Source organism: Hemiscyllium ocellatum, chromosome 4 (assembly GCF_020745735.1).
Source record: "Hemiscyllium ocellatum isolate sHemOce1 chromosome 4, sHemOce1.pat.X.cur, whole genome shotgun sequence".
Taxonomy (NCBI): domain Eukaryota; kingdom Metazoa; phylum Chordata; class Chondrichthyes; order Orectolobiformes; family Hemiscylliidae; genus Hemiscyllium; species Hemiscyllium ocellatum.
In genome coordinates, this window is record NC_083404.1 from 90,554,100 (window position 1) to 90,578,896 (window position 24,797).

General features: G+C 40.8%; 1 protein-coding gene across 2 annotated transcripts in view; it reads right to left on the minus strand.

Annotated features, from left to right (window-relative positions):
* Window positions 1–4,073: 4,073 nt before the first annotated feature.
* LOC132815443 (disks large-associated protein 1-like) overlaps window positions 4,074–24,797 on the minus strand; it is a 209,176-nt gene continuing 188,452 nt past the window's right edge. For both annotated transcript variants that reach the window (XM_060824381.1, XM_060824382.1), the window contains 3 exons: window positions 13,470–13,561; window positions 13,056–13,208; window positions 4,074–4,289 (listed from right to left, as the gene is read on the minus strand). In XM_060824381.1, the coding sequence (XP_060680364.1) occupies window positions 4,074–4,289; window positions 13,056–13,208; window positions 13,470–13,561 (461 nt within the window). The remainder of the gene's footprint in view (window positions 4,290–13,055; window positions 13,209–13,469; window positions 13,562–24,797) is intronic.

A 24,797-nucleotide genomic window follows, 5' to 3' on the forward strand; every position in this document is an offset into this window, starting at 1 on the left:
ATACATGTACCACACTCTGCGTGAAAAAGTTGCCCCTGAGGTCTCTTTTATATCTTTCCCCTCTCACCCTAAACCTATGCCCTCTAATTCTGGATGCCCCCATGCCAGGGAAAAGATTTTGTCTATTTATCCTATCCTTGCCCCTCTCAATTTGATAAATCTCCACAAGGTCATCCCTCAGCCTCTCATGCTCCAGGGAAAACAGCCCCAACCTATTCAAACTCTCCCTATAACTCAAATCCTCCAATCCTTGCAACATCTTTGGAAATATTTTCTGAACCCTTTTAAGTTTCACAACATCCTTACAATAGGAAGGAGAGCAGAATTACACACAATATTCCAAAAGTGGCCTAACCAATGTCCTGTACAGTCGCAACCTGACCTCCCAACTCCTATACTCAATACTCTGACCACTAAGAGAAAGCATAGCAAGCGCCTTCTTCACTATCCTGTCTATTTGTGACTAATTTCAAGGAGCTATGAGCCTGCACTTCAAGATCTTTTTGTTTAGCAACACTCCCGAGGTCCTTACCATTAAGTGTATACGCCCTGCTAAGATTTGCTTTCCCAAAATGCAGCACCTCGCATTTATCTAAATGAAACTCAATTTGCCACTTCTCAGCCCATTGGCCCATTAAGATCCTGTTGTAATCCGAGGTAACCTTCTTCGTTATCCACTATATCTCTAATTTTGATGTCATCTCATGGGGAACCTTGTCAAAAATCTTCCTGAAGTTCAGGTGGATCACGTCCATTGTTCTGCCCTCATCAATCCTCTTTGTTACTTCTTCAAAAAACCCAATCAAGTTTGTGAGACACGATTTCCCATGCACAAAGCCAGGTTGACAATCCCTAATCAATCCTTGCCTTTCCAAATACATGTACATCGTGTTCCTCAGGATTCCCTCCAACAACTTGCCCACCATCGAGGTCAGGCTCACTGATCTATAGTTCTCTGGCTTGTCCTTACCACTCTTCTTAAATAGTGGCACCACATTAGCCAACCTCCAGTCTTCCAGCACCTCACCTGTGACTATCGATGATACAAATATCTCAGCAAGGTGCCCAGCAATCACTTCTCTAGCTTCCCATAGAGTTTTAGGGTACACCTGATCAGGTCCTGGAGATTTATCCAATTTTATGCGTTTCAAGACATTCAGCACTTCCTCTTCTGTAATATGGACATTTTTCAAGACGTCATCATCTATTTCCCTAATTCTATATCTTCCACGTCCTTTTTCACAGTAAACACTGATGCAAAATACTCGTTTAATATCTCCCCTTTCTCCTGCAGCTCCACATAAAGGCCACCTTGCTGATCTTTGAGGGGCTTTATTCTCTCCTTAGTTACCCATTTGTCCTTAATGGATTTGTAAAAACCCTTTAGATTCTCCTTAACTCTATTTGCCAAAACCTATCTCATGTCCCCTTTTTGTCCTCCTGAGTTCCCCCTTAAGTATACCCCTACTGCCTTTATACTTTTCTAAGGATTCATTCAATCTGTCTTATCTATACCTGACATATCCTTCCTTCTTTCTCTTAACCAAACCCTCAATTTCTTTAGTCATCCAGCAGTCTCTATATCTCCCAGCCCTTCTTTTGCCTTCAGAATAAGACAGAAGATCAGAATGACAAAGAAATTCAGATAACACAACTCAGAACTGGAAGTATACATCATTTTAATTAAGTCTTTTAATATTTTACATCATGGTAAACATTCAACTATTTACAAAAAAAACCTTTATTTGAATAATTAAACTCCACCAACACACAAACTATTTTGAAATTAGAGGGGTATCATTTCAGGCTTCTCTGGTGATTTGTTTTCCATTCAGTATTTCATACTGCTATTAACATCAATTGCTGTTCAAAGAGTAGTCTATTTCTTTATCAATAAGTTAAGGATTCATTTACATTTAAACAATAAATACAAATGAGGTAACAAAAAAGTTAACAACTTTTAAATATAACATTCATCTTCAAATCTGACCGGTGATGGGATAATTGGAGAGGGGGCATTATTAGAACAACCTCCTTAGCATTTTTAATCGACTACCAGTTTTATGCAAGGTTTTAATGTCATTTGCACAAATAATTAACTTTTTCTTTTCATATGCTGTGGAAAACATTATGAAGTTACTTACTTTCACTAGCAGTCTATATATATAAGGTAGAACAGTTCAACAGTTTTATATTTTTAATAAAAAGGAATGTAGAATGTCATCCACATATTGCCCTATTCTGCCCTGGTCAAATCCGAGTTGTGAGGGAGGCTAAAGCCAATTATTCAGGCTAAAAGTGCAAAGAATAAGGAAATGCTCCCAATGGAACTGATATACAGGAAGTACTATTTTCCAACAATTTTTTTCAGGTTTTCATTGTCCTCCAAATTCACAGTGAAGATTGACCACATGTGCACATACAGTGTTTGAAATTTCAAATGACTGTTTCCAGGTGATGGAAAGTGATGCAGTATAATGTATATTTAATTTATGTATAATTCTCTTACCCAAAAACTGAGAGCAAAACATGTGTTTTCTGGGGTTTGGAGGAGACAGAGGACATTTCTGTTCGACAAAAACACATATTTGCTTTCTTTGAAAAAAAGGGTTTATTTTCATATCACACACCATATATGCATCTATTAGGAACAGGTTAATGCATTGCATTTAGGCAAATGCATTACCAGCCCAGATCTCTAAGTTATTGAAAGTGTAATAATTGAAAATGTAAAGAGCTTAGCACACTGACAAAGTACATTACTTATTAACTGGTAATATTACTGTAGCAGGTAGATAATTGGACACATTTGAATCAAAAGCACGTACAAATTGTAACAGTGAACAAGAATATTGGGTATTGTAGCTCAAAGGGAAATTGATAAAAGACAGTTAAAAAAATTGTCAGACACCTGACAGGATCAGATTAGTTTGTTCTCAAGGTATGGCAAAGAATCACTAGCCCTTATCTGGTGAATTTCAGAAGCAGGCACTCTTCTCAGAAAATAAACATTATAACTTTCATACCTTTAAACGTATGCACTGTATCATCACCGCATCATCCAAATGGCTCATTTACAATGCTAATCTCATAAAATGTTTCTATTTCATACCTTCTTACCAGAGTACTCGAATGCTATTGTTGAGTGTACATGGAAGTGTACAGGGTATACAGGGAACACAAAGATTAGGAAGCCCATTTAATGCATGACTTTCACATACTCAATTTTTCTGAAGAGTTGCCTGCAACTATCCCATTTTGCTCATTATATAAAAAAAATTCTCTTTCCCTGCCATTACTGACTTTTAGTAACTAACTGCTTGAGCAGATGGACAGTCCATAAAACATCTTTAAAATCTGCCACTCAAGATTTTAGTTTTTATTTAATGTATCAGTGTTAACCTTTGTTGTTTATGAATGCATGTAGCTTCCGAAGATTATGCACTTCAAAGAACAAGACAAAGCACCTCGCCCTTTGCTCATAGTGCTGTGAGCACACTTAGGGTTCACTGCTGTCAAAATCCAGTTACAAAAGTGTGAGGTGTTAAGAGTTATGCACTCATCCATTTTGAAGTAATTAATCTTGGTCCTAAATTCTAACATCTACACTTAGGAAGACATCAATTTCCCAAAAGACCTTTCAGCAGTATTAAATTCTGGTGTTTCTATTGCTGTGCACACATAAATTCTAGTTTTTTTCCTTAATTTTATTTAACTATTTGTCAGCAGTTGAAACTTAACTATCGATATGGATGATTCAATGGAGCCACGTACAGAGGTTACAAAAATGCAACAGCAACAACAATTAATGTGAAGCCATGCAAATGACATGGCAGTTAGCAAATATTTAATGCAGCTACATTAATGATAGAAAGTTGAACAGCTTACAATCCTTCGCCTGGGTTTACCAAGAATGCCACCCCTGCGCAAAACTGTTCTGATATTTCAAATTCCAAAGGGGCTTAAAGGGATATGAACACTTGGCTGTGTCCCTATTGAACTTGTAACATGAATATGCTACAAATAACCCACCCTGCAATTGCGAAGTTATCACAGTTCCTACCCAGTGTGGCTTATAGTCTGGTCTGGGCCTCTGGGATATAAATTTCAATGCTGTCTGCACTTTCTGTGGCGGAGTTCTGTCTCACAGATGCAGCTCGCTTGGCAGCCATCAGGCGTTTCCGTGCCTCCTGCCTTTGTTTCTCTGTGGCTTCCAGTGATTTTTCACGTTTGAGGGGCACTTGACCCTTTGGTGGTTTCTTTGGCACAGGAGGAGGAATTCTTTTCTCCTGCAGCAAGAAATATAACGGCATGTGAGTGACTAGTATTCTTCAGGTAGGTGTGGCAAAACACAACTGCGGCATTTCACACAATCCGTAGATGCATACAGTACCTGGAAACATTGTTGCTGTCGCTGAAAACGTATCAAGTCATTATCAAAATTACTCAACGTTATTGACAACACCATGTCACCAATTCACACAGCAATTATCTTTCCTTCTGGTGCCCAACTACACAGTATCAACATAATATCTCAAGAAAGGCAGGAAAGGACAGAATGTTCTTGTAGCTCTGCAGCCTTGTACTTAAGTTTAGATTTTCGGGAAGCAATAGCTCAGTCAGAAACAGCATTTTATAGGTCAGCAAACAAACTTGCTCCAATAGACAAATTGTCTCATTTCTTATGTGGTTAAACTCACACTTAGCTTTGTGGGACCACTCTCTCAGTCAGAAGAATGTGGATCAAGAGATTCCAGAGGTTTGAGCACATAATCCAAGTTGATACTTCAGTGTGGCATTAAAAGAGAGCTTGGTGGTTGAGGGTGAAAACTTTCAGTTAACATAGCATCCCTATAGTGTGGAAGCAGGTCCTCCAGCCCATCGAGTCCACACTGTGGACAATGTACGGTTGCCCAAGGCTGGAATTGAACCTGGGTCCCTGGTGCTGTAAGGCAGCAGTGTTAACTACTGAGCCAACATGTCGATGTCTGTTGGTATCTCAGATGGGTGTAAAAGAGTCTATATAGCACAATTTGAAGAATCACAGAAACCCAGCATGGAAAGAGACCATTCAGCCTATCGAGTCTGTACCAACCCCCATAAAGAGTATCCCACTCAGGTGAAACCCTCGCCCTATTTCTAATACTCTGCATTAACCACAGCTAACCTGCACATTCCTGGACACTGCAGGGCAAGTTAGCTTGGCCAATCCACCTAACCTGCATATCTTTGGACTGTGGGGGAAAACTGGAGCACCCGGTGGAGAGGCAAACAGGCAGATACTCCAGGCTGGAATCAACCCTGGATTCCTGGCGCTGTGGGGTAGTGGTATTAATTTCTGGATCAGTGGTGCTGGAAGAGCACAGCAGTTCAGGCAGCATCCAACGAGCAGTGAAATCGACGTTTCGGGCAAAAGCCCTTCATCAGGAATTCCTGATGAAGGGCTTTTGCCCGAAACGTCAATTTCACTGCTCGTTGGATGCTGCCTGAACTGCTGTGCTCTTCCAGCACCACTGATCCAGAATCTGGTTTCCAGCATCTGCAGTCATTGTTTTTACCTAGTGGTATTAATTACTGAACACTGTGCTACCCAACAAGAATAATGACACTGACCAATATTTAAATCAACTTGACTAAAACAGAGTAACCACTCAAGTATCTTGTTTATTTTGTGGAATTTTGCCATGCAAAACAAAGTGCTATGTTACAGCCTATTAATATTTTTAAAATGCAATGTATTCTGGCACATTCAGAGATTCTGAAATGAACTGCATAAATAGAAGCCTGCTCCTTTCCTTCTCAGAAATATTGCTTTAAAGTTGCAGATTTGTAGCACCAGCATTTTTTCGTAAGCCTCATTTTCTCTTCTCTCCTGATTAAATTGGTTCTATTCTTGCAATATTTTTAACCAAATGGCTAACACCGTTAATATTGGTAAGCTATTTTATCACACCTGGGGTTGGGAAAACATAATTTTGCCAGGAAGTATAATAAAAGAAGCCTACTATCTAAATAGTGAGAGATGGCAGAGAAATGGAGAGGAATCTGAGTGGCCTAGTAAATGCATCACAATATGTTAACGTGCAAGGACATACGTAATTAGGAAAGCTAACAGAATGCTTTTGTTTATTGCGAGGAACATTGAATACAAAAGTAGGGAGCATAAGCTTCAGTTGTCCAGGGCACTTGTGAGACAACCTCCAGAATACCATGTACAATCTTGGTCTGCTTCTTTAAGGAAGGATACAAATGCGTTGGAGGCAGTTCAGAGTAGGTTTAATGGACTGAAAATGGGCACATGTTCTTATGAAAAAGACAAGCTAAGGTTGTATACATTGGAGCTGAAAAGGGATTGAAACATATATGTCCCTGAGGCAGGCTGTCTGGGGAAAAGATGCTTTTTGTCTGATGGGAGAATCTGGAACTAGCAGTCATAATAAAAAATCACTCATTTATGCTGGGCCCTCTACTTTTTGTCATTTACATAAATAATTTGGATGCCAGCATAAGAGGTACAGTTAGTAAGTTTGCAGATGACACCATAATTGGAGGTGTAGTGGATAGTGAAGAGGATTACCTCAGATTACAACAGGATCTGGACCAGATGGGCCAATGGGCTGAGGAGTGGCAGATGGAGTTTAATTCAGATCAATGCGAAGTGCTGCATTTTGGGAAAGCAAATCTTAGCAGGACTTATACACTTAATGGTTAAGTCCTAGGGAGTGTTGTTGAACAAAGAGACCTTGGAGTGCAGGTTCCTAGCTCCTTGAAAGTGGAGTCGCAGGTAGATAGGATAGTGAAGAAGGCGTTTGGTATGCTTTCCTTTATTGGTCAGAGTATTGAGTACAGGAGTTGGGAGGTCATGTTGCGACTGTACAGCACGTTGGTTAGGCCACTGTTGGAATATTGCGTGCAATTCTGGTCTCCTTCCTATCGGAAAGATGTTGTGAAATTTGAAAGGATTCAGAAAAGATTTACAAGGATGTTGCCAGGATTGGAGGATTTGAGCTACAGGGCGAGGCTGAACAGGCTGGGGCTGTTTTCCCTGGAGCATCGGAGGCTGAGGGGTGACCTTATGGAAGTTTACAAAATTATGAGAGGCATGGATAGGATAAATAGACAAAGTCTTTTTCCTGGGGTCAGGGAGTCCAGAACTAGAGGGCATAGGTTTAGGGTGAGATGGGAAAGATATAAAAGAGACCTAAGAGACACCGTTTTCATGCAGAGGGTGGTATGTGTATGGAATGAGCTACCAGAGGATGTGGTGGAGGCTGGTACAATTGCAACATTTAAGTGGCATTTGGATGGGTATATGAATAGGAAGGTTTTGGAGGGATAAGGGCCGGGTGCTGGCAGGTGGGACTAGATTGGGTTGGGATATCTGGTCGGCATGGACGGGTTGGACCAAAGGGTCTGTTTCCATGCTGTACATCTCTATGACTTTATGACTCTATGACAGAAATAAGGGGAACCTTTGTTTAACAGAGAATTGTAAGTCTTTGGATTTCTCTCAAAAGACAGTTGAAGTAGAGTCTTTAAGAAAGAGGTAAATAGAATCTTGACTAGCATGAGAGTGAAAGATAAGCAGGAATGTGGAATAATCAAGCCAGACATAATTCTACTGAATGGTGAAACAGGTTCAAATGTTCTACTTCTGCTCCTAACTCATTTATATATTCATATGTTGTTGACTTAGTGAACAACATACATAATGGTTGGATTAAGGGCAAGAAAGGGAAGTTTCTATTTTTCAGTACATGTACTCTCTTGGGGTATGTGTTTTCCTTCTAAAAGTAATAGTTAAATCATTTAGGTATGACATTACCTTTTTAAGATTTGGGCAAGTGGCTTTTTTTTGAGATGCAGATGTGATGTTCATTGAATAAACCTATTGAACTATAACCTGGTGTTATGTAATTTTTAACTTCATCTAATTTGCAGATTACTGACATCTAATTAGCTCAATTTAACATCAGTACTCACTGGCTATTCTTGTTTGACTGGTATTAAATCTTTTTGTTTTACTGGCTGAAAAAAATTACATTATAATAAATGATTGTTAAGCCTTTGTTAAAGGCAATTTATTTTCTGCCCATTTTCTTCTGCAGTGCCCATTCTTGCCAATATCAGTAGCTCATGCCTGGATAGTGTTTCACAAACATGCAACAATCTTCCACCTCATTTTATTTCAATATCTTGTAAATGTTTCTAAATTTTGGTGAATAATTCAATTGTGGGCAGAATTAAAACTGAATGCAATTCCGTCTTTATTCAATATCCTGATTCAGCCAGGATCATTTGATAGCAATCAGAAACAGAGAGCTGGCTAATTTCTCTATTACCCAGCCTGAAGATATTATGGGAAATTGTAGCACCTCATTGTTAACTCAGTCTAGATGAGGTGCAGACTGTCTTTGTCTGTTTGCTATCATACCACACTAATTGTAGCAGAGTTTACGTTAGCCTCATATAAATATTAAAATTATGTTTCCTCATATAAGTATTAAAATTATCTTTTTATGCTTGTGGTTAGCAGGCAATTGATGCTTGCATGAATTTACATGAGTCAATAGAAAATGTATTAATTATAAGCAACATTGTTAAGTGCATTATATTTTATCACATCTCTGTTATCATTTGGGAGGTCTGTACACAAACATAATAACAATTTATTTTAATTATGTACCTTGCACTGAATTTGCTGGAGGAAATATCCTTTTTCCATCATTTATAGGGCAACACAACAATTTAAATATTGACACAGGAAAATTGCAATGATCTTGATATGTCAGCAATAAAACTAAAATAGTAATGAACTAAGCCTTTAAAGAAGCCTATGAGCTATTAAATGTCTTAAGCATTATTTTAAATGTTAAATATCAAATCTGTAATTGCTGTGCAGAGGAAATGAAGGCTGAGTATTTAGGTATGAACTTCTATGCATATGGAGAGCCTCTCCATTGTTATGAGAGTGGTGGTGGAGGCCTGACTAATTTGGACATCCATCACCGTTCATGGAAGCAACTGTATGTGTTAAAGTGAGACTGTTGCGGATTGATCTTGTTTTCACTGGGTATGTCCATAGCATGATGAATGTGCTTTAGAGACAGCAAGATGATGCCTAAAACTTTCAGTCCTTTGCATGTATAAGGTTTTGGACATGGCCCTGGGACACTTTTGCAGATGGTCAAATGTTCTTTACTGGAGATGGGGTGCACTGTGAAAGAGGTAAGGGGCTCTTTGAGTGAGATCTTGTGCTCTCTGAGCTTTTAAAAATAGACATTATCATGCTTAGGATGTTCTATAAACTCATTGAAACTATCAGGCTGATTGGAAATGTGAAAGCAATGATCAAGAGAACTGTAAAGATGTCATGAATTTAAATTTCCTTTCAATATTTGCAAAGGTTACCTCCACAGTTTGAAAAGAATCAGTACCTGCTAATCTACTATATTGACATAGGCCTGAGGGCCATCATTAAAGGATCAGTGCTATGTCACTGATTACACAATAGTGAATTCATCAAGAGCCACACAAAAGCTTTGTTGTATCTAAACATAGGTCTGGACCACTGTACATGTTGGATATTGGGTGAGTTGAGTTGAAAAGTGTGGTGCTGGAAAAGCGCAGCAGGCCAGGCAGCATCTGAGGAGCAGGAGATTCGACATTTTGGGCATAAGCCCTTCTTTAGGAATGAGGCTGGTGTGCCAAGTGGGCTGAGATAAAAGGTGGGGGGAGGGGGGGGGAGGAGGGTTCTGGGAATACGATAGGTGGAAGGGGGTGAGGGTGAGGGATAGGCCGGAGAGAGGGTGGGGGCGGAGAGGTTGGGAAGAAGGTTGCAGGTTAAGAGGGCAGTGCTGAATCCGGGGGTTGGGACTGAGATAAGGTGGGGGGAGTTGGCATGGGTACATACAAGAAAAAAGGTGGGGTGATAAGGGAATATGGATTGGTACTAAGGTGGCATTGAGGCATTTAGAGGCTATGTGTAGTAGGTAAGGTGGCATGGATTGGGAGAGTCATAGCATGGAATCAGGGTAAGAGAGGGTCATTGAAGGTATTAGAGGAGCAAAGGTTGACATGAAGTATATAAGGAGCCATGGTGAGAGGGTTATGGAAATGAGATGGCATGAATTGGGTAAATGATTGTGTGGGGTGGGGGTGAAGAGATGTGATAGCTATTCATTGCCAGTGTATCAAGTCAGGCCTTCTACCCAGCTGTTTCCAAGCTATTTTATGTATCCAATGACTCCCATTTACACATGTCGACACAAATGAGAACATGGACCATCGTGCATCATCTTGACTGAACAAATATGGCAGTTCCTTTATTGTTGCTGGGTCAAAATATTAGAACTCTCAACTTAACAGTAATATACTTTCCTTACACAAACTGCAGGGACTGTTCGAGAAGGCAGCTCAGCAGCACCTTGTTGAGGACAAGTAGGGATGGCTAACAGATGCTGGTCTTGCCAGCAACATAGATCCTATAAATTAACTTTTGGAAGGTCTACTTTATAGTGATTTTATACTTTGCTGCTATGATCATGCTGATATGATCCTTGTTTCAGTGTGCCTTATGCTAATACTACCGTTGACATTCATTGTGAGCAGACTGGATCCGTCTCTTGTTTCTCTGGGTATTGGGTTGCACTCTGAGTGCTGCTCTCTTTTCACTACACTGCTACCCCTTTTAGTCTCTAGTTTCCCTAAGCTGTCCTTATCCACAAGGCTCTCACACTTTTCAGTACTGTACCACTCTTTATTTACAGGTTACTGAATATGGTTCTCTGGTGTAGTGTCTCCACTTTCCCCACCCCCATATTACATCTCTCTCTCTGATCTGTTCTTTCTTACTTGTTGCCTTGCTCTGCTCTGCTCTGCTGATGTCAGAGTAACACAATAAGTCAATCATCATCCATTGTCCACCTGAGCTTCTTGTTACTCATAGAAACATAGAAAATAGGTACATGTTTAGGCCACTTGGCACTCGCTCAACCATTCAACGTGATCATGGCTGATCATCCAAAGCAGTATCCTGTTCCAACTTTCTCCCCATGCCCTTTGATCTCTTTATTCCTAAGAATTCTACCTCTCTCCTTCCTGAAAACATTCACTGTTTTGATCTTAACCACTGTCTGTGGCTCAGTTTACATGATTCTAGCAATTTGCTTTTTGAATTTATTTGCACTATAACTGATATCATTAACATTATCTTCCACACCTCTAAAATCCAAACCCAACAGGACAAAAGAGTTTAGACATCTGAATGGTTGCCCTGATTTGCTTTGTTTGATTTTCACACACAGGACTAATGGTTCTCTCCCATTCCTTTAACTTTTGTACAATCTTGTCTGCATTTGACAGAGGTTGGCTGTCTCTGTCTTATTCCTGATGAAGGGCTTTGCCCGAAATGTCGATTCTCCTGCACCTCAGATGTTGCCTGACCTGTTGTGCATTTCCAGCACCACATTCGCGACACTCATCTCCAGCATCTGCAGTCCTCACTTTTGCCTGTGTCTTTGTTCACATCCAGTGGTAACTAAATTCATTCCCACTTTTGGCTTGAGTCAGATCAACACCTTTCCAGTTCTCCTGAACATTCCATCAGATGTCAAGGTTTTGTTGGATCTTAGGTGATCTATTGCTTGAAGGACTGTTGGCTCTCCTCATCTGTCCTTCCTCCAGACATTTGCACAAAGTTGACAGTATTTTTGTTCCATGCCTTCTGCTATACTACTTCTGTTTCCTTCTATGGTCTTTTCTCTCTCTTCACAGTCTTCCTGTTGTCCTGAGACATTATATTCAGCCTGACATTGCATCACAACAATGGTACTTCTGTTTTTAATCTTCCTTCCATGAATTGTTTTGCCAGTGAATATACGTTTTAATTATGTTGATCTACATTGAGCATTGTTAAGTACAAGTCTGGAATCTTGGACATTCGGGACTTGATGGTTTTGATCACCTTCACTGCTTCCCCATTCCCCGAGGGATAAATTGGAGAAGTGGTAGATACCTGGTTCTGCAGTGAACTTATGGAATTCCACATTCACAAATTGAGATCTGTTATCCAGAACTGTTTCCTCTGGAAAACAATGTGTTGCAAATCTGTGCTCCAATAACTGCTTCTGGTGTAGCTTCAATGTAGTAGTCGATGAGTAAAGGATGTGTCTTCCTTTTGTCATTAGATAAATCTGTGCCGTCTTCTCCCACAGTCATGTTATAAGTTTTTAAGGCATTAATGGCACCTGACTGTGGATAGCACACATGAGACATAATTTGATAAAATCTTCAAATTCGTTTGGAATATCAGGCCACTATATAGATTGCAGAGATCTATAACTGCGCTGTGTGATTCTCAAGTATCTGCTGTGAAGTCCTTTTAAGATTTCTTGCCTCACAGACTTCAGTGTGACCAGTCCATTGTTGTACAGCAATAGGTCTTCCACAACTGTTTAGTATTGCACCTGTTCAAGGTACGTCTTCAAAGCCAGATTTGCTGGATAATATATGAACTCTCACTTCTAGAAAGAACTGGTACTGCAACATTCTATTTACTCAAATTTACCATTAGGGTTGGGAAGCAATGCAACTGGGTAGTTGGGGCAAGGGGCCATCATGAGTGTTGCGAACTCAGGGAAATAGTAGTAACAAAAATATTTTGTGATTAAAGATTTACTTTTAATTGTCAGCTTTTGTAGAATATGCCTGAATTTCAATCTATTAATTTCTCTTGGTGATGAAAGTGAATAATAACCCTGCCCCAGTTTGATCTGTGGTTTGTACTGAACTAATTGAGTTCAGTCTACTCAACATCCAAAACCTTCCTTCAAAATCCACCTTGCAAGGCTTCTTTGATCAGACATTTACAACGCATTTCATAGAATCGCTAGGCACAGAATATTTTTCAGATTATCTGACATCTATTGTAAATGTCACCCAAAATAGATCTGTGAAACCGCCAAGGCATTACAGATAGAAACCTGAAAACGCTGCAAATGAGAGAAATGCATTTTGTTTTTTTAAAACCGATTTATTGGGAATATTAAAGTTACCTTCTTTTCAGGAAGTTCCATCTGCTTCCAATTGCTTGCCTTCAGTTGATGCAGCTCATCAAATTTCATACTGACATTTTCAATAGACAACTGCAGCATGTCCCAAAATCCTGCCAAGTCTTGGGAGGTTAATCGAGGACAAGCATTTGGATTCTATGCACAGCAGGAAAAGAATGTGTAAGCTTGGCACTTATTTTATTTTCTAAGAATACATGCAGACATAGACATATAGGCTTTTTTTTTGCTTGTATTAGATCCTTATTTTGATGGTTTTGCTCTGCCAGTAAAATTAAAACTGTTGGAAGATAAACAATTCAGGTCAGTCACTGCTGGGGTGAATCAATGTTGTCATGGTTACAGTAATTTGGCGGGAACAAGCTTGATGGAATGCAGATTAATACAATATTCACATACCATGTTTTCTTCACATAGTCCGCTGAATTGTTGGAACTTCTGTGACATTAACAGTTGAGCACTTCCAATAGCACTTCGTATTTTCCCCAAAACTAAAGATAAACAACACCAGAAAGAAGTGATATTCAGTGAACTTCAAATAATCTGTACACTGCACAGTAATATTTCAGTTCAATACCTAAGCAGTGTTACTTGAAAATAAGTTTGTACTCAGCTAAGCGCTTAAATGTTTTGGATATTTTTTAAAAAGTTAATAAAAATGAGAGAAACTGTTACATAATAAATTTTCAGAATACCTGTAATCAATTTTACTTTCTGTGAAGTAAATAAATTAAAACCTTGTTTATGCTCAATTTTGGATAATTAAATCTGTATAAGCAAATATCCAGTTACCATTTTCCATCTGCCTCCATCTTTACTCAATATCCATAAACAGGCAAGGGCTGCTGTACTGTTATCAGGAACACTTCCTTTCCTCCCCTAACCCAAAGATAAGGCAGTCAAATGATGGTCCTGTACTACAGCCTCAGATCAGCCGACAGCTGGAGTTCTTCCTGGTTGCCGCAGCTACTCAATGGACAAAGCTTCTGAGCCAATGGACAGCCACTTTCTTCAAAATACTCATCAAGGACATCTGCGGGGATGCATTCTAGCAATTACCCCTTCCACCTCAGACTCAGATAATTTACTGAAGGGCCGGTTTCTATAACAAAAGGGGCATCCACAAGCACTGGGATGTAGCAAAATATGTCATTAGGCATTTCTGAAATTTGCATGCTAGGCATTTGGACAATCCACAAGTTGTATCAAATGCCTTTCCCATCCTCCTCCAAAAAAGTGTAGAATGCAGATATCAAAATCAACAAAAAATATTGCTTCTTCTGGCTGGGTTATCACATAGGCATCACTTTCATCGCCAAGTAATAGTCACTTTACTATTGACAATGAAAATCAATAGCAGGACTGAGATGAAGAATGAATGCATCAATTTAGTATTTCAGCTCTTGGAGGAGGATAGTATGAGTAAAGAATTCCTAAACCAAACAGAGATAGTAACTGTACAATACATTCTGAGCTGAATGGGGTTTGAACCAACTATACAGTCAACCCCCTCATCCTGAGACTCTTCTACAGCTAGAAGAAATTACCACACACTGACCATTGTGTTAAGTCCCTTCAGGGGAGTTTTCTTTGAATTTTTGCTGACTGCTGTTTCAAAGAGGTACAGTAGGTAGTGGTTGAAGAGGTGAGAAGCAGGAAACTTCTGCTGAGAAGTTAGTGGACTTTATGAAGTGGTTTTGTGAAATGTAAGGAAAAGTGGGGCATTCAATAATTTACAGGTACCTGATGATGAAATTGCAAATAATGTTGACACACAGAGATTAGGAATTATGTTGTGAGCAACTCCTCTCCCTAAAGGCTGTCCACCATCTACAAAGCTCAAGTGAGGAGTGTGATGGAATACTCTCCAGTTGCCTGGATGGGTGCAGCTCCAACAACACTCAAGAAGCTTGACACCATTCAGGTCAAGGTTAATGCTTGATTGGCATCCTATTATTTAACTTAACCATCAACTCCAACACCAACACACAGTAGTAACAGTGTGTACCCACATGCAAAATGCACTATAACAACTTGCCAAGCTTCCTTTGATGGCACTTAAACCTATGACTTCCACCAATTAAACAGAAGGTCAAGGGCAGCAGAGACATGGGAACAGCACTATGGTTTCCATCCAAGCTACAGATCATTCTGACTTGAAACTGTATCACTGTTCCTTCTCTGACACTGGAATTATTTTGTAATACAGGCCAATCTACCTCATCTAGACACCAACATTTCAAGAAAGCAGAATACCATCACTTTCTCAAGCCCCACTGCAAATGGGGAATAAATTAGATTAGATTACTTACAGTGTGGAAACAGGCCCTTCAGCCCAACAAGTCCACACTGACCCACCGAAGCGTAACCCACCCATACCCCTTACCTAACACTACGGGCAATGTAGCGTGGCCAATTCACCTAACCAGCACATCTTTGGACTGTGGGAGGAAACTAGAGCACCCGGAGGAAACCCACGCAGACAGGGGGAGAATGTGCAAACTCCACCCAGTCAGTCGCCTGAGGCAGGAATTGAACCCGGGTCTCCGGCACTGTGAGGCAGCAGTGCTAACCACTGTGTTACCGTGCCACCCACAAATTCTGGCTGCCAATGATGCTCTCATCCCATGAAGGAATGGAAAAAGAACTTGATGTTTGAGCCAAATGGATGGATAAGAACAATCCAAGATGAAATGGTCTTGATAGTGCGTCGATACCAAGTTATGGAAATGCAGACCTTGACAAGGTACAAAAGATACCCTGGTCACCGACAGCACCCGGATTCACCTCTAGTCATTTAGATATGTTTTGCCAATGGGCTAAGGTAGGTTAGGATGAGATATTGAGGCTGGTGTTGTACCTCTCTCCCTCATTATAATCTAATTCTTGTACTCCCATTTGGAGAGAAAAAAACCTTAATTACCAAAAGGATCACCTTAATGCTCAACACCTCAGCTCTCAGTTACTTAACAAAATTTAGGGCAAAATCTTCCCAGTCCTTGAACTGAAATTGGTCAGAAAGTTGGGAAGATAATGTGAGATTAGCAGTGAAGAGCTTCTCATTGTCAACAACAAACCATCCCATTCTCCAACCAAGTGTTGAATGGCAAGACAAGATTCTCATTAATCATTGCATATATTAGTGTTTGATAGTATTGTCATTATGGTGATATCTCATTGTAATGATATGCAGTTTCCCATTCCCCACCAAGTGGACAGAAACAAGACAGCGACAATTCCTGACATTAAAATCTGAGCTGTAACTTGGCGACTCTAGCCTTGGACTTCCATCAGTCATTAACATTTCAAGCCATACTTCACAGTCAATGGGGACTGACTGAGAGTGGAGCACAGGACCCCAATCCAACAGGTCCTCTCAGGTTCTGTCAGAAAAGCTGGATGCCAATTACTCTCTGTCTGCCATGTTCAGGGCAAATTAAACTGAATTGTGCAAAGCAGCTGTCGACTATTACCACTTGATCGGTGCATGACTGGTCTTTAAAGGTGCTTTATAGTAGCTGAAAGACATTCCCTTTCTCCAGGACTGCCAGAGGACCAAACCCCTGCCAGGTCTGTCTGGCAGATGAACAGATAGTCGCGCACACACACACACACACACACACACACACATCTCACTCCATCCATCATTCTCTCAGTCTGCAGAAAACAACCCTCAACAGTGCAGAAACATCATGTCTCGAGCAATTAAATAGGAAGTACCATCCAATGTTGTACTGGTTCCCCATTACCCCTAAACTGCATTTCATTTTAACATGCCACAACTCCTGCCCCATGGTCACACATTTCTCTCTTTTGTGTCTTGCTGGTCCCAATCGGGTGTCCATGGTGACTGTAGTCAAGAGATTGCCTTCTGCATCTCTGAGGAGGACTGCACAGACGCCTTACAGGAAGCAGCAGCAAGGCTACCTGCTGCATTGCCAACTGCATACTTCAGTGGGCACTTTTATCAAATCGGGAATTCTTGGCATCTGTTTTTTAATCCAGCAATGGTGGAATTGAACCTGCATGTCAATGAGGTGAAATTCAGTGTTAACGAAGGTGATAAGAGCAGTAATTCCCATTAATAAACGCTGATACATTGTATTATGTCTGCTATTTGGAAGATCACAGAACTGACACGACCGTTTTTGCATTTCCCCAGATTTAGCTTTGAATTCATACAACAGCACAATGTTTGAATTTTACTTCTCCTATCTAACAAGGTACATTGGCAATTTGTTGCAAAATACTTTATGTTTCATTTGCATCTACAAATGAAATCATAGAACTTGGGTAAAATTTATATTATTGTACATTGTGTCCCAATCAAGAAATGTCACTTCTCCTGATCAAAAAAGACAGTCATCAGTTGGTGAGGAAATAATTGTTTTGTCAGGTAGATAACAAGTATTAGGAACTCACAAAGCATGCTGAATCATGCAACTCATAAAATGGATAATCCGTGTTATCGCAACAGCAGAAGGTGTTTCATCAATAGAAGGTTGCTCAATGTATAGTGAGCAATGAATTCACATGAAAACCAAACTGATTACTATGTGGTAGGGGAAGGGCTACTTTGAGCCATGATCAACTGCATGGCCGTCTGAATATCTCGCAATTGAAAATCAGTACCTCTTAAGCATACATTATCAACTTTAGTATGAAAACTTTTCAAATGAAGCAGCTAAATCAGTAATCTCTAAGCAACCTTTTCCCATAGCTTTCTGCCACACTTCCTCAGAACTAACACAACATCACCTACTATTTCAGCCAGAGTTGTGGAATAGCCAGGCCAGCAGATACTGTTTGCGAATGAAATTCTATTAATGTAGTCAGCGATATATAGATTAACTAACAATTCAAAATGCTTAGAGCTTTGAAAAGATCTGTAATGCGGGTTATGGATGAGGTCGGAGATTTGTTCGCTGAGCTGATGTGTTTTTCTACAGACATTGTGTTGCCTCACTAGATGACATTGTCAGTGTATCTTTAATAAGGTGTTGGTGCTCTGTCCTGCCTGGTATTTATATGTCTCCGTTTGTTAGTACTTCTGGTTCTGTACCTGAATGGTTTGTACACAGGGTCCAGTTCAATGTGTCTATTGATTTGCGTTCCGGATGGAGTGCCAGGCTTCAAGGAATTCTCTGGCATGACTCTGTTTAGCCTGTGCTAGGATGGTTACATTGTCCTAGTTTAATTTGTGTCCTTCATTGTCTGTGTGGCTGGAAATGAGAGAGTGCTGATGCTTGTACACTTGTATGGTCAGTTTTCTCCCTGTAGGGTTTCTTGTTGATAACATTCATCCTGTTGGATGTGGGTGTCGGATCTTTATCAGGAGCTGGTGGAAGGTGTTTACTGGTTTGTGATTTGGAGATGCCGGTGTAGGAACTGGGGTGTACAAAGTTAAAAATCACACAACACCAGGTTATAGTCCAACAGGTTTAATTGGAAGCACACTAGCTTTCGGAGCGACTGGTTTGTGGGCCACTAAGATTCATAGGGGTCTGAGTAGTCGGTTAGTCAATTCTGAGTGCACGAACATCAACTCACCACTGCCAGACATGACTCTTACTTTGTCATTTCCGACCATGCAGACAAGGAAAGACACAGATTCAACTGGGACAATGTAATCATCCTAGCACAGACTAAACAGAGACGTGTGAGACAATTCCTTGAAGACTGGCTCCCCAACCAGAACTCAATCAATAGATACATTGAACTGGACCCTGTATACAAACCACTCAGGTGCAGAACTGGAAATACTAAAAATGGGGAAACCAGGCGGGACAGAGCACCAATACCTTATCGAAGACGCACTAACGATGTCACCTCATGAGGCAGTGAAATGTCTGCAGAAAAACACACCAGCTCAGCGAACAAATCTACAACCTCAATACAAAATGCATTAAGCTACACTGACAAAGTTCAGTGCTTTTTTTTAAAGTTGAGTAATTTCTGCAATTGGAAGGCTAGGACAAACAATCATCTAGGCGTTCTGTTGCTAAATGTAATTCAACAATTTATGTCCAGGTGAATGTCAGAGAGTCATGGTAATGATGATTTCTTGATGTAGATCCAGAGTTTGATAACAATATTATGGTCCCTTTTGATCTACTCCACTAACAATTCCAAGGTTTCTTTTCTCCATTTTTATCAACTGCCAACTAAGTTGAAGGATTTGGAAGTGCTGGTGTAGCACTGGGGTACTCCTGCCCCACTGAACTCATTTCCATCTACCTTGACAATGTCCTGTTCCCCCTAGCCCAGGAACACCCCACATATGTTTGAGACACCATCCACGCCCTCCACCTCCTCCAAGACTTCTGTTTCTCCGGCTCCCAAAGCATCATCTTCACCATGGACATCCAATCCCTCTACACTTCCATCCGCCATTACCAAGGCCTCCAAGCCCTCTGTTTCTTCCTCTCCCAATGTCCCCAACAGTATTTTCCACTGACACTTGTATTCGTTTGGCTGAAATGGTCCTCACCCGTAACAATTTTTCCTTCGAATCCTCCCACATCCTCCAGACCAAGGGGTAGCCATGGGCACCCGCATGGGCCCCAGCTATGCCTATCTCTTTGGCGGTTACATAGAACAGTCCATCTTCTATAGTTACACCACTCCCCACCTCTTCCTCCGCTACATTGTTGACTGCATCGGCACCACCTCATGCTCCCGTGAGGAGGTTGAGCAGTTCATCAAGTTTACCAACACATTCCACCCTGACCTTAAGTTCACCTGGACCATCTCTGACACTCCCTCCCCTTCCTGGACCTCTCCAGCTCCATTAATGACAACCGACTTGACACTGACATTTTTTCAAACCCACCGTCTCCCACAGCTACCTGGATTACACCTCTTCCCACCCTACCTCCTGCAAAAATGCTATCCCGTATTCCCAATTCCTCCGCCTCCACCATATCTGCTCCTAGGTGGACCAGTTCCACCACAGATCACACCAGATGGCTACCTTCTTTAAAACTGCAATTTCCCTTCTCATGTGGATGAAGATGCCCTCCAATGCATCTCATCCACATCCCAGACCTCTGCCCTCAAACTCCACCCCTCCAACTGTAACAAGGACAGAACCACCGGTCCTCAACTTCCACCCGGCCAACCTTCGCATAAACCGCATCATCTGCCGACATTTCTGCCACCTCCAAACGGACCCCACCACCAAGGATATATTTCCCTCCCCACCTCTTTCTGCTTTCCGCAAAGACCGTTCCCTCTGTGACTACCTGGTCAGGTCCACAACCCAACAAACCACCCTCCCCTCCTGGCACCTTCCCCTGCCACCGCTGGAATTGCAAAACCCGCACCCACACCTCCCCCCCGACCACCATCCAAGGCCCCAATGGAGCCTTCCACATACATCAAAGGTTTACCTGCACATCCACCAATGTCATTTATTGTATCCGTTGCTCCCGATGTGGTCTCATCTACATTGGGGAGACCGGACACCTTCTTGCAGAGCACTTTAGGGAACATCTCCGGGACACCGGCACCAATCAACCCCACCGCCTCATGGCCCAACATTTCAACTCCCCCTCCCACTCTGCCGAGGACAGGCAGACCCTGGGCCTCCTCCACCACCACTCCCTCACCACCTGATGGCTGGAACAAGAACACCTCATCTTCCGTTTTAGAACACTTCAACCCCAGGGCATCAATGTGGACTTCACCAGTTTCTTTATTTCCCCTCCCCCCACCTCACCCCAGTTCCAACCTTCCAGCTCAGCACTGTCTCCATGACCTGTCCTACCTGCCAATCTCCCTCCACCTATCCGCTCCACCCTTCTCTGACCTGTCACCTTCATCCCCACCCCCATCCACCTATTGTACTCTTTGCTACCTTCTCCCAGCCTCATCCCCTCCCCTCCCATTTATCTCTCCATCTTGGAGGCTCTCTGCCTTCAGTCCTGATGAAGGGCTTTTGCCTAAAAAGTCAATTTTCCTGCTCCTCAGATGCTGCCTGACCTGCTGTGCTTTTCCAGCACCACTCTCATCTATACTGAAACTAACATGGTCATTCTAAAAGATGAGAGATTTAACAAACAATCCTGGCCTTTTTCAATATATAATTACAGTTACATCACACTGGAAACTTTTGCTATAAATTCTGTGTCTTATGATCTTATACTCCACAGCCACCTGATGAAGGAGCAGCGCACTTAAAGGTAGTGCTTCCAAATAAACCTGTTGGACTATAACCTGGTGTTGTGTGATTTTTATCTAAGTTGAACGAGACGCCCTTTTGAAATGGGAAATTTCCAATTCCAATATTGTTTAGCTAAAAGATAAGAGCAACCCATCATAATGTGTCTAGTTAAACTTGTCAAACCAACTGCACATTATGCTACTTTTGTAAAATGTTTTGCAGTAGACCTTGTGTGCACTCCGGGAGATAGCAACAGTCTTGATTTTCCTGTTCATTAAAAGCTTTGAAGGGTGGTATTGTTATACTATGACAAAGATGGAAAAAACAGGAAATATAGAGATAGCCAGCATTTGTTAAGAAAAAGGGGGACTGTGATATTTCTAGTGAACCATTTTACATTCACAACAGCATAACCCGTCTTTCTTCTTTTCTGATATTGGATGATTCCTTCTGTATTTCTAATACTCCATGCTTTTATTTCTGATTTCCAGGATGTACTGTTATTACTTTTTAAATCGATTCAACATTTAGGAGCCAGCCAAATCCTTGAAATAAGAAAAATGGGGGAGGGAGACATGATAATTACAAATCAATTTTTTATTCTTCTCCCAGGTTTGACCACCCATCTCAGCTTCAAATCATCCTTTTTGTACAAACAACATACATGCTACATTATACTGCCTTACAGTCAATATTTCCCATAAAGATGTGAGTAACTTTGTTGAAAAAGATAGAGAAAATGCAAGCTATTTCTTTAAAGCATTAGTAAATCATAATTTGATTATGACATTCAAATTCACATAAAACCAATGAAGTAAAAATTGGGTTGTTAAAGCAATAATATAGTCTTGTGAAGAAAATGTTTCAATGTTTCAGAAAAGACAACAAAAAACATAAAAGTTGACAGTTTCACTATAACCACTGATATTCTCAACATTGTGTTAACATTGCATCTGAATATAACATAATTTTATACAATGTATATATTTATGTTTCATCATTTTTAAAAAGGAAATCAAAGTGAATGCCTTGATTTTTTTTTGTACATCTATAATAATGTGAAATCTGTCTCACTTATTATAATGCTTTTCCACATACAACATCTGGTTGCATTGTCCTTACCAGGATCTCCAAAATCTAAGCTCTGGAGCCCCATGAGCACAGATCATTATACGCTAAAACAATGCTTCCGCATCTCCCCCCCACCCCCAACAAAACAAAAAATGTTTCCAACCTCTTTTGTTAATTGTAAAGCAAATCAGGCAGTGGCTAGAGCTGAGGTGGGGTGGGAGGTGGGTAAGGATCCTGTCAGGGCCATACCTTGTGGTGGAACTACATGGCAGGAATATGCAGGTGAAGAAATCAGTGAACAGATTGGGAAAAGCAGATTATACCATCAAAGTCTTGCAACTGGGCAGGAAGAACATAAGAAATAGGAAGATTACACCTCATGGCTCTTTGATGGCTGTTCCACCATTTAATTTGATCATAGCTCATCTTTGGATTTCCGTCCACTTTCCCTTGATTCTTTCAGTAAACAAAATTCTCCATATCTTAGATACACTCAACAAATTAGTGTCAGAATACTTTAGGATGAAGACTTTCAAGGATTCACAACTTCAAAGAAATTTCACCTCGTCTGTATTAAATCATGGCTTCTTACCCTGAGACTATATCCGCATGTTCTACTCTTCCTAGCTACGGGAAACAATCCCTTGAGGTTTATTTTGTCAAACCCCTTCAGAATCTTGTTTGCTTCAATGAGATAATGTCTCTTTCTTTTAAACTCTAAATTAGATATATCCAATTGTTTCAGCATCTCATATGCCTCATCTCCAGGATTACTTTCGCAAAGCTTTACTCTACTACCTCCACGGTATGCACATACATCCTTAGAAATTCAAACTATGCACAGTCATGGAGCACAGTCCTACAGGTGTGCACTGATTGAAGCCTTATATACCTGCAGCATGACTTCAATTAGATAGCAAGTTATACAGAACCTGATGTGCGAAATATTGAACCAAGTGTTAGAATGTTCAATAAACTTGACAGCCTTATCGGTCAAGTCTGTAAAGTGAATTACCAATGTGTTCTTCAATTAATATTTAGTCATTAATGCTGTCTATCAACAAAAGTACAATTGTTTGGAAACTCATTCAGTTTGGTATGAACTGGTTGGACCGAAGAGTCTGTTTCCATGCTGTATGACTCTATAACAGGACTAATGCTTTGGGATTACTGTCTAATCAGTTAGTGTGTGCCTATTCTGGCAGATATCTCAATCAGGTTGCTTGTGTTGGGTGACAGCTCTGTGCTTACAGCTAAACAAATAATTAATTGGGAACCTTCTCTCAGTTTGGCAGTATCCTTTTCAGCTGACTGCCACGTGGGTGGAGGTGAGCAGGAAACTGTCCTTCTTAGGCAAAAGCACTTTCATCAATGACACAAAGAAGGAGAACTTCTTTAGGAGTTGCCTGATCGAGCAGTAAAATTTCCATTTCTCTGGGGTTCCGATCATCTGCTGAAGTCATTGGAACTGAATTGGAAATTACTGGAGAATTCATTTAAAGCGATTAAACATTGTGCAAAGAATTGTTGAAGCTTCTGGACTTTGAAATATTTGCATCCAGCTGAGAAGTGGATGATAGCATGAGGAAAATCAGGATGGGCCATGGCAAATGTGGTGCTGTAAATCTAATTGAAAAAATTACTTTGCCAAAAATGGGAAAATTCAGCCAATTGTCTTTGCCACAGACCTCAAACTCGTTTCTGTATTGAATGTGTTCCTCTATTTCTTGGCCACTGACCAAGGCTGGCTCAAACTACGTGTAATCTGAGAGTCTGGAGCTAATCTCTGTTTTCATATTTTCTCTATCATTAAGATTGCCTGCTTCCTCATCCTACCATCATTTCCATCCCTTAATTCAACCCATGTGCTCCATAAATTTGTAACTTGCTTTCCTGCCTGATTTCCCTTCCATTACTCATCATAAGCTGCAGCTCTTTCCTGTTCTTCTATCCTGCATTATATCCCACTTCCCCATAAACTTTGTCCTCCTTTTGTTCCATCATTCACAACCATGCCTTCAACTATCTAGACCTTACGTTCCAGCATTCCTTCTATAGATATCACAAAACAACAAAGCTTCCTTGTTACAGCAGCCATCACACTTGCTCAGAAGTTTGTCATTGGTTGTAAAGTGTTTTGAGATTTCTGATTTTCAAGAAAAGAATTTAATAAGAGAAAGTTTGTCTCTTTTTTTTTCAAATCCTCTCCTCTCTCAATACAGAAGCATGATACTGTGGATGCTAGAAGCACACAGCACCCCTGCTAATCACATAGGAGGAAACAGTTTTCATCAGAATTGGAAGAAAGCTAGAGGTGTAACAGATTTTAAGTGCAAGGGAAGGGCTAGAAAGAGCAAATGGGAAAGATTGGGGTTTTCTGAAGATGGAGTCAAAAAGTGTGGTGTTGGAAAAGCGCAGCCAGTCAGCCAGCATCAAGGATCCTGTGCTGTTCCAGCACCACACTTTTTGACTCTGATCTCCAGCATCTGCAG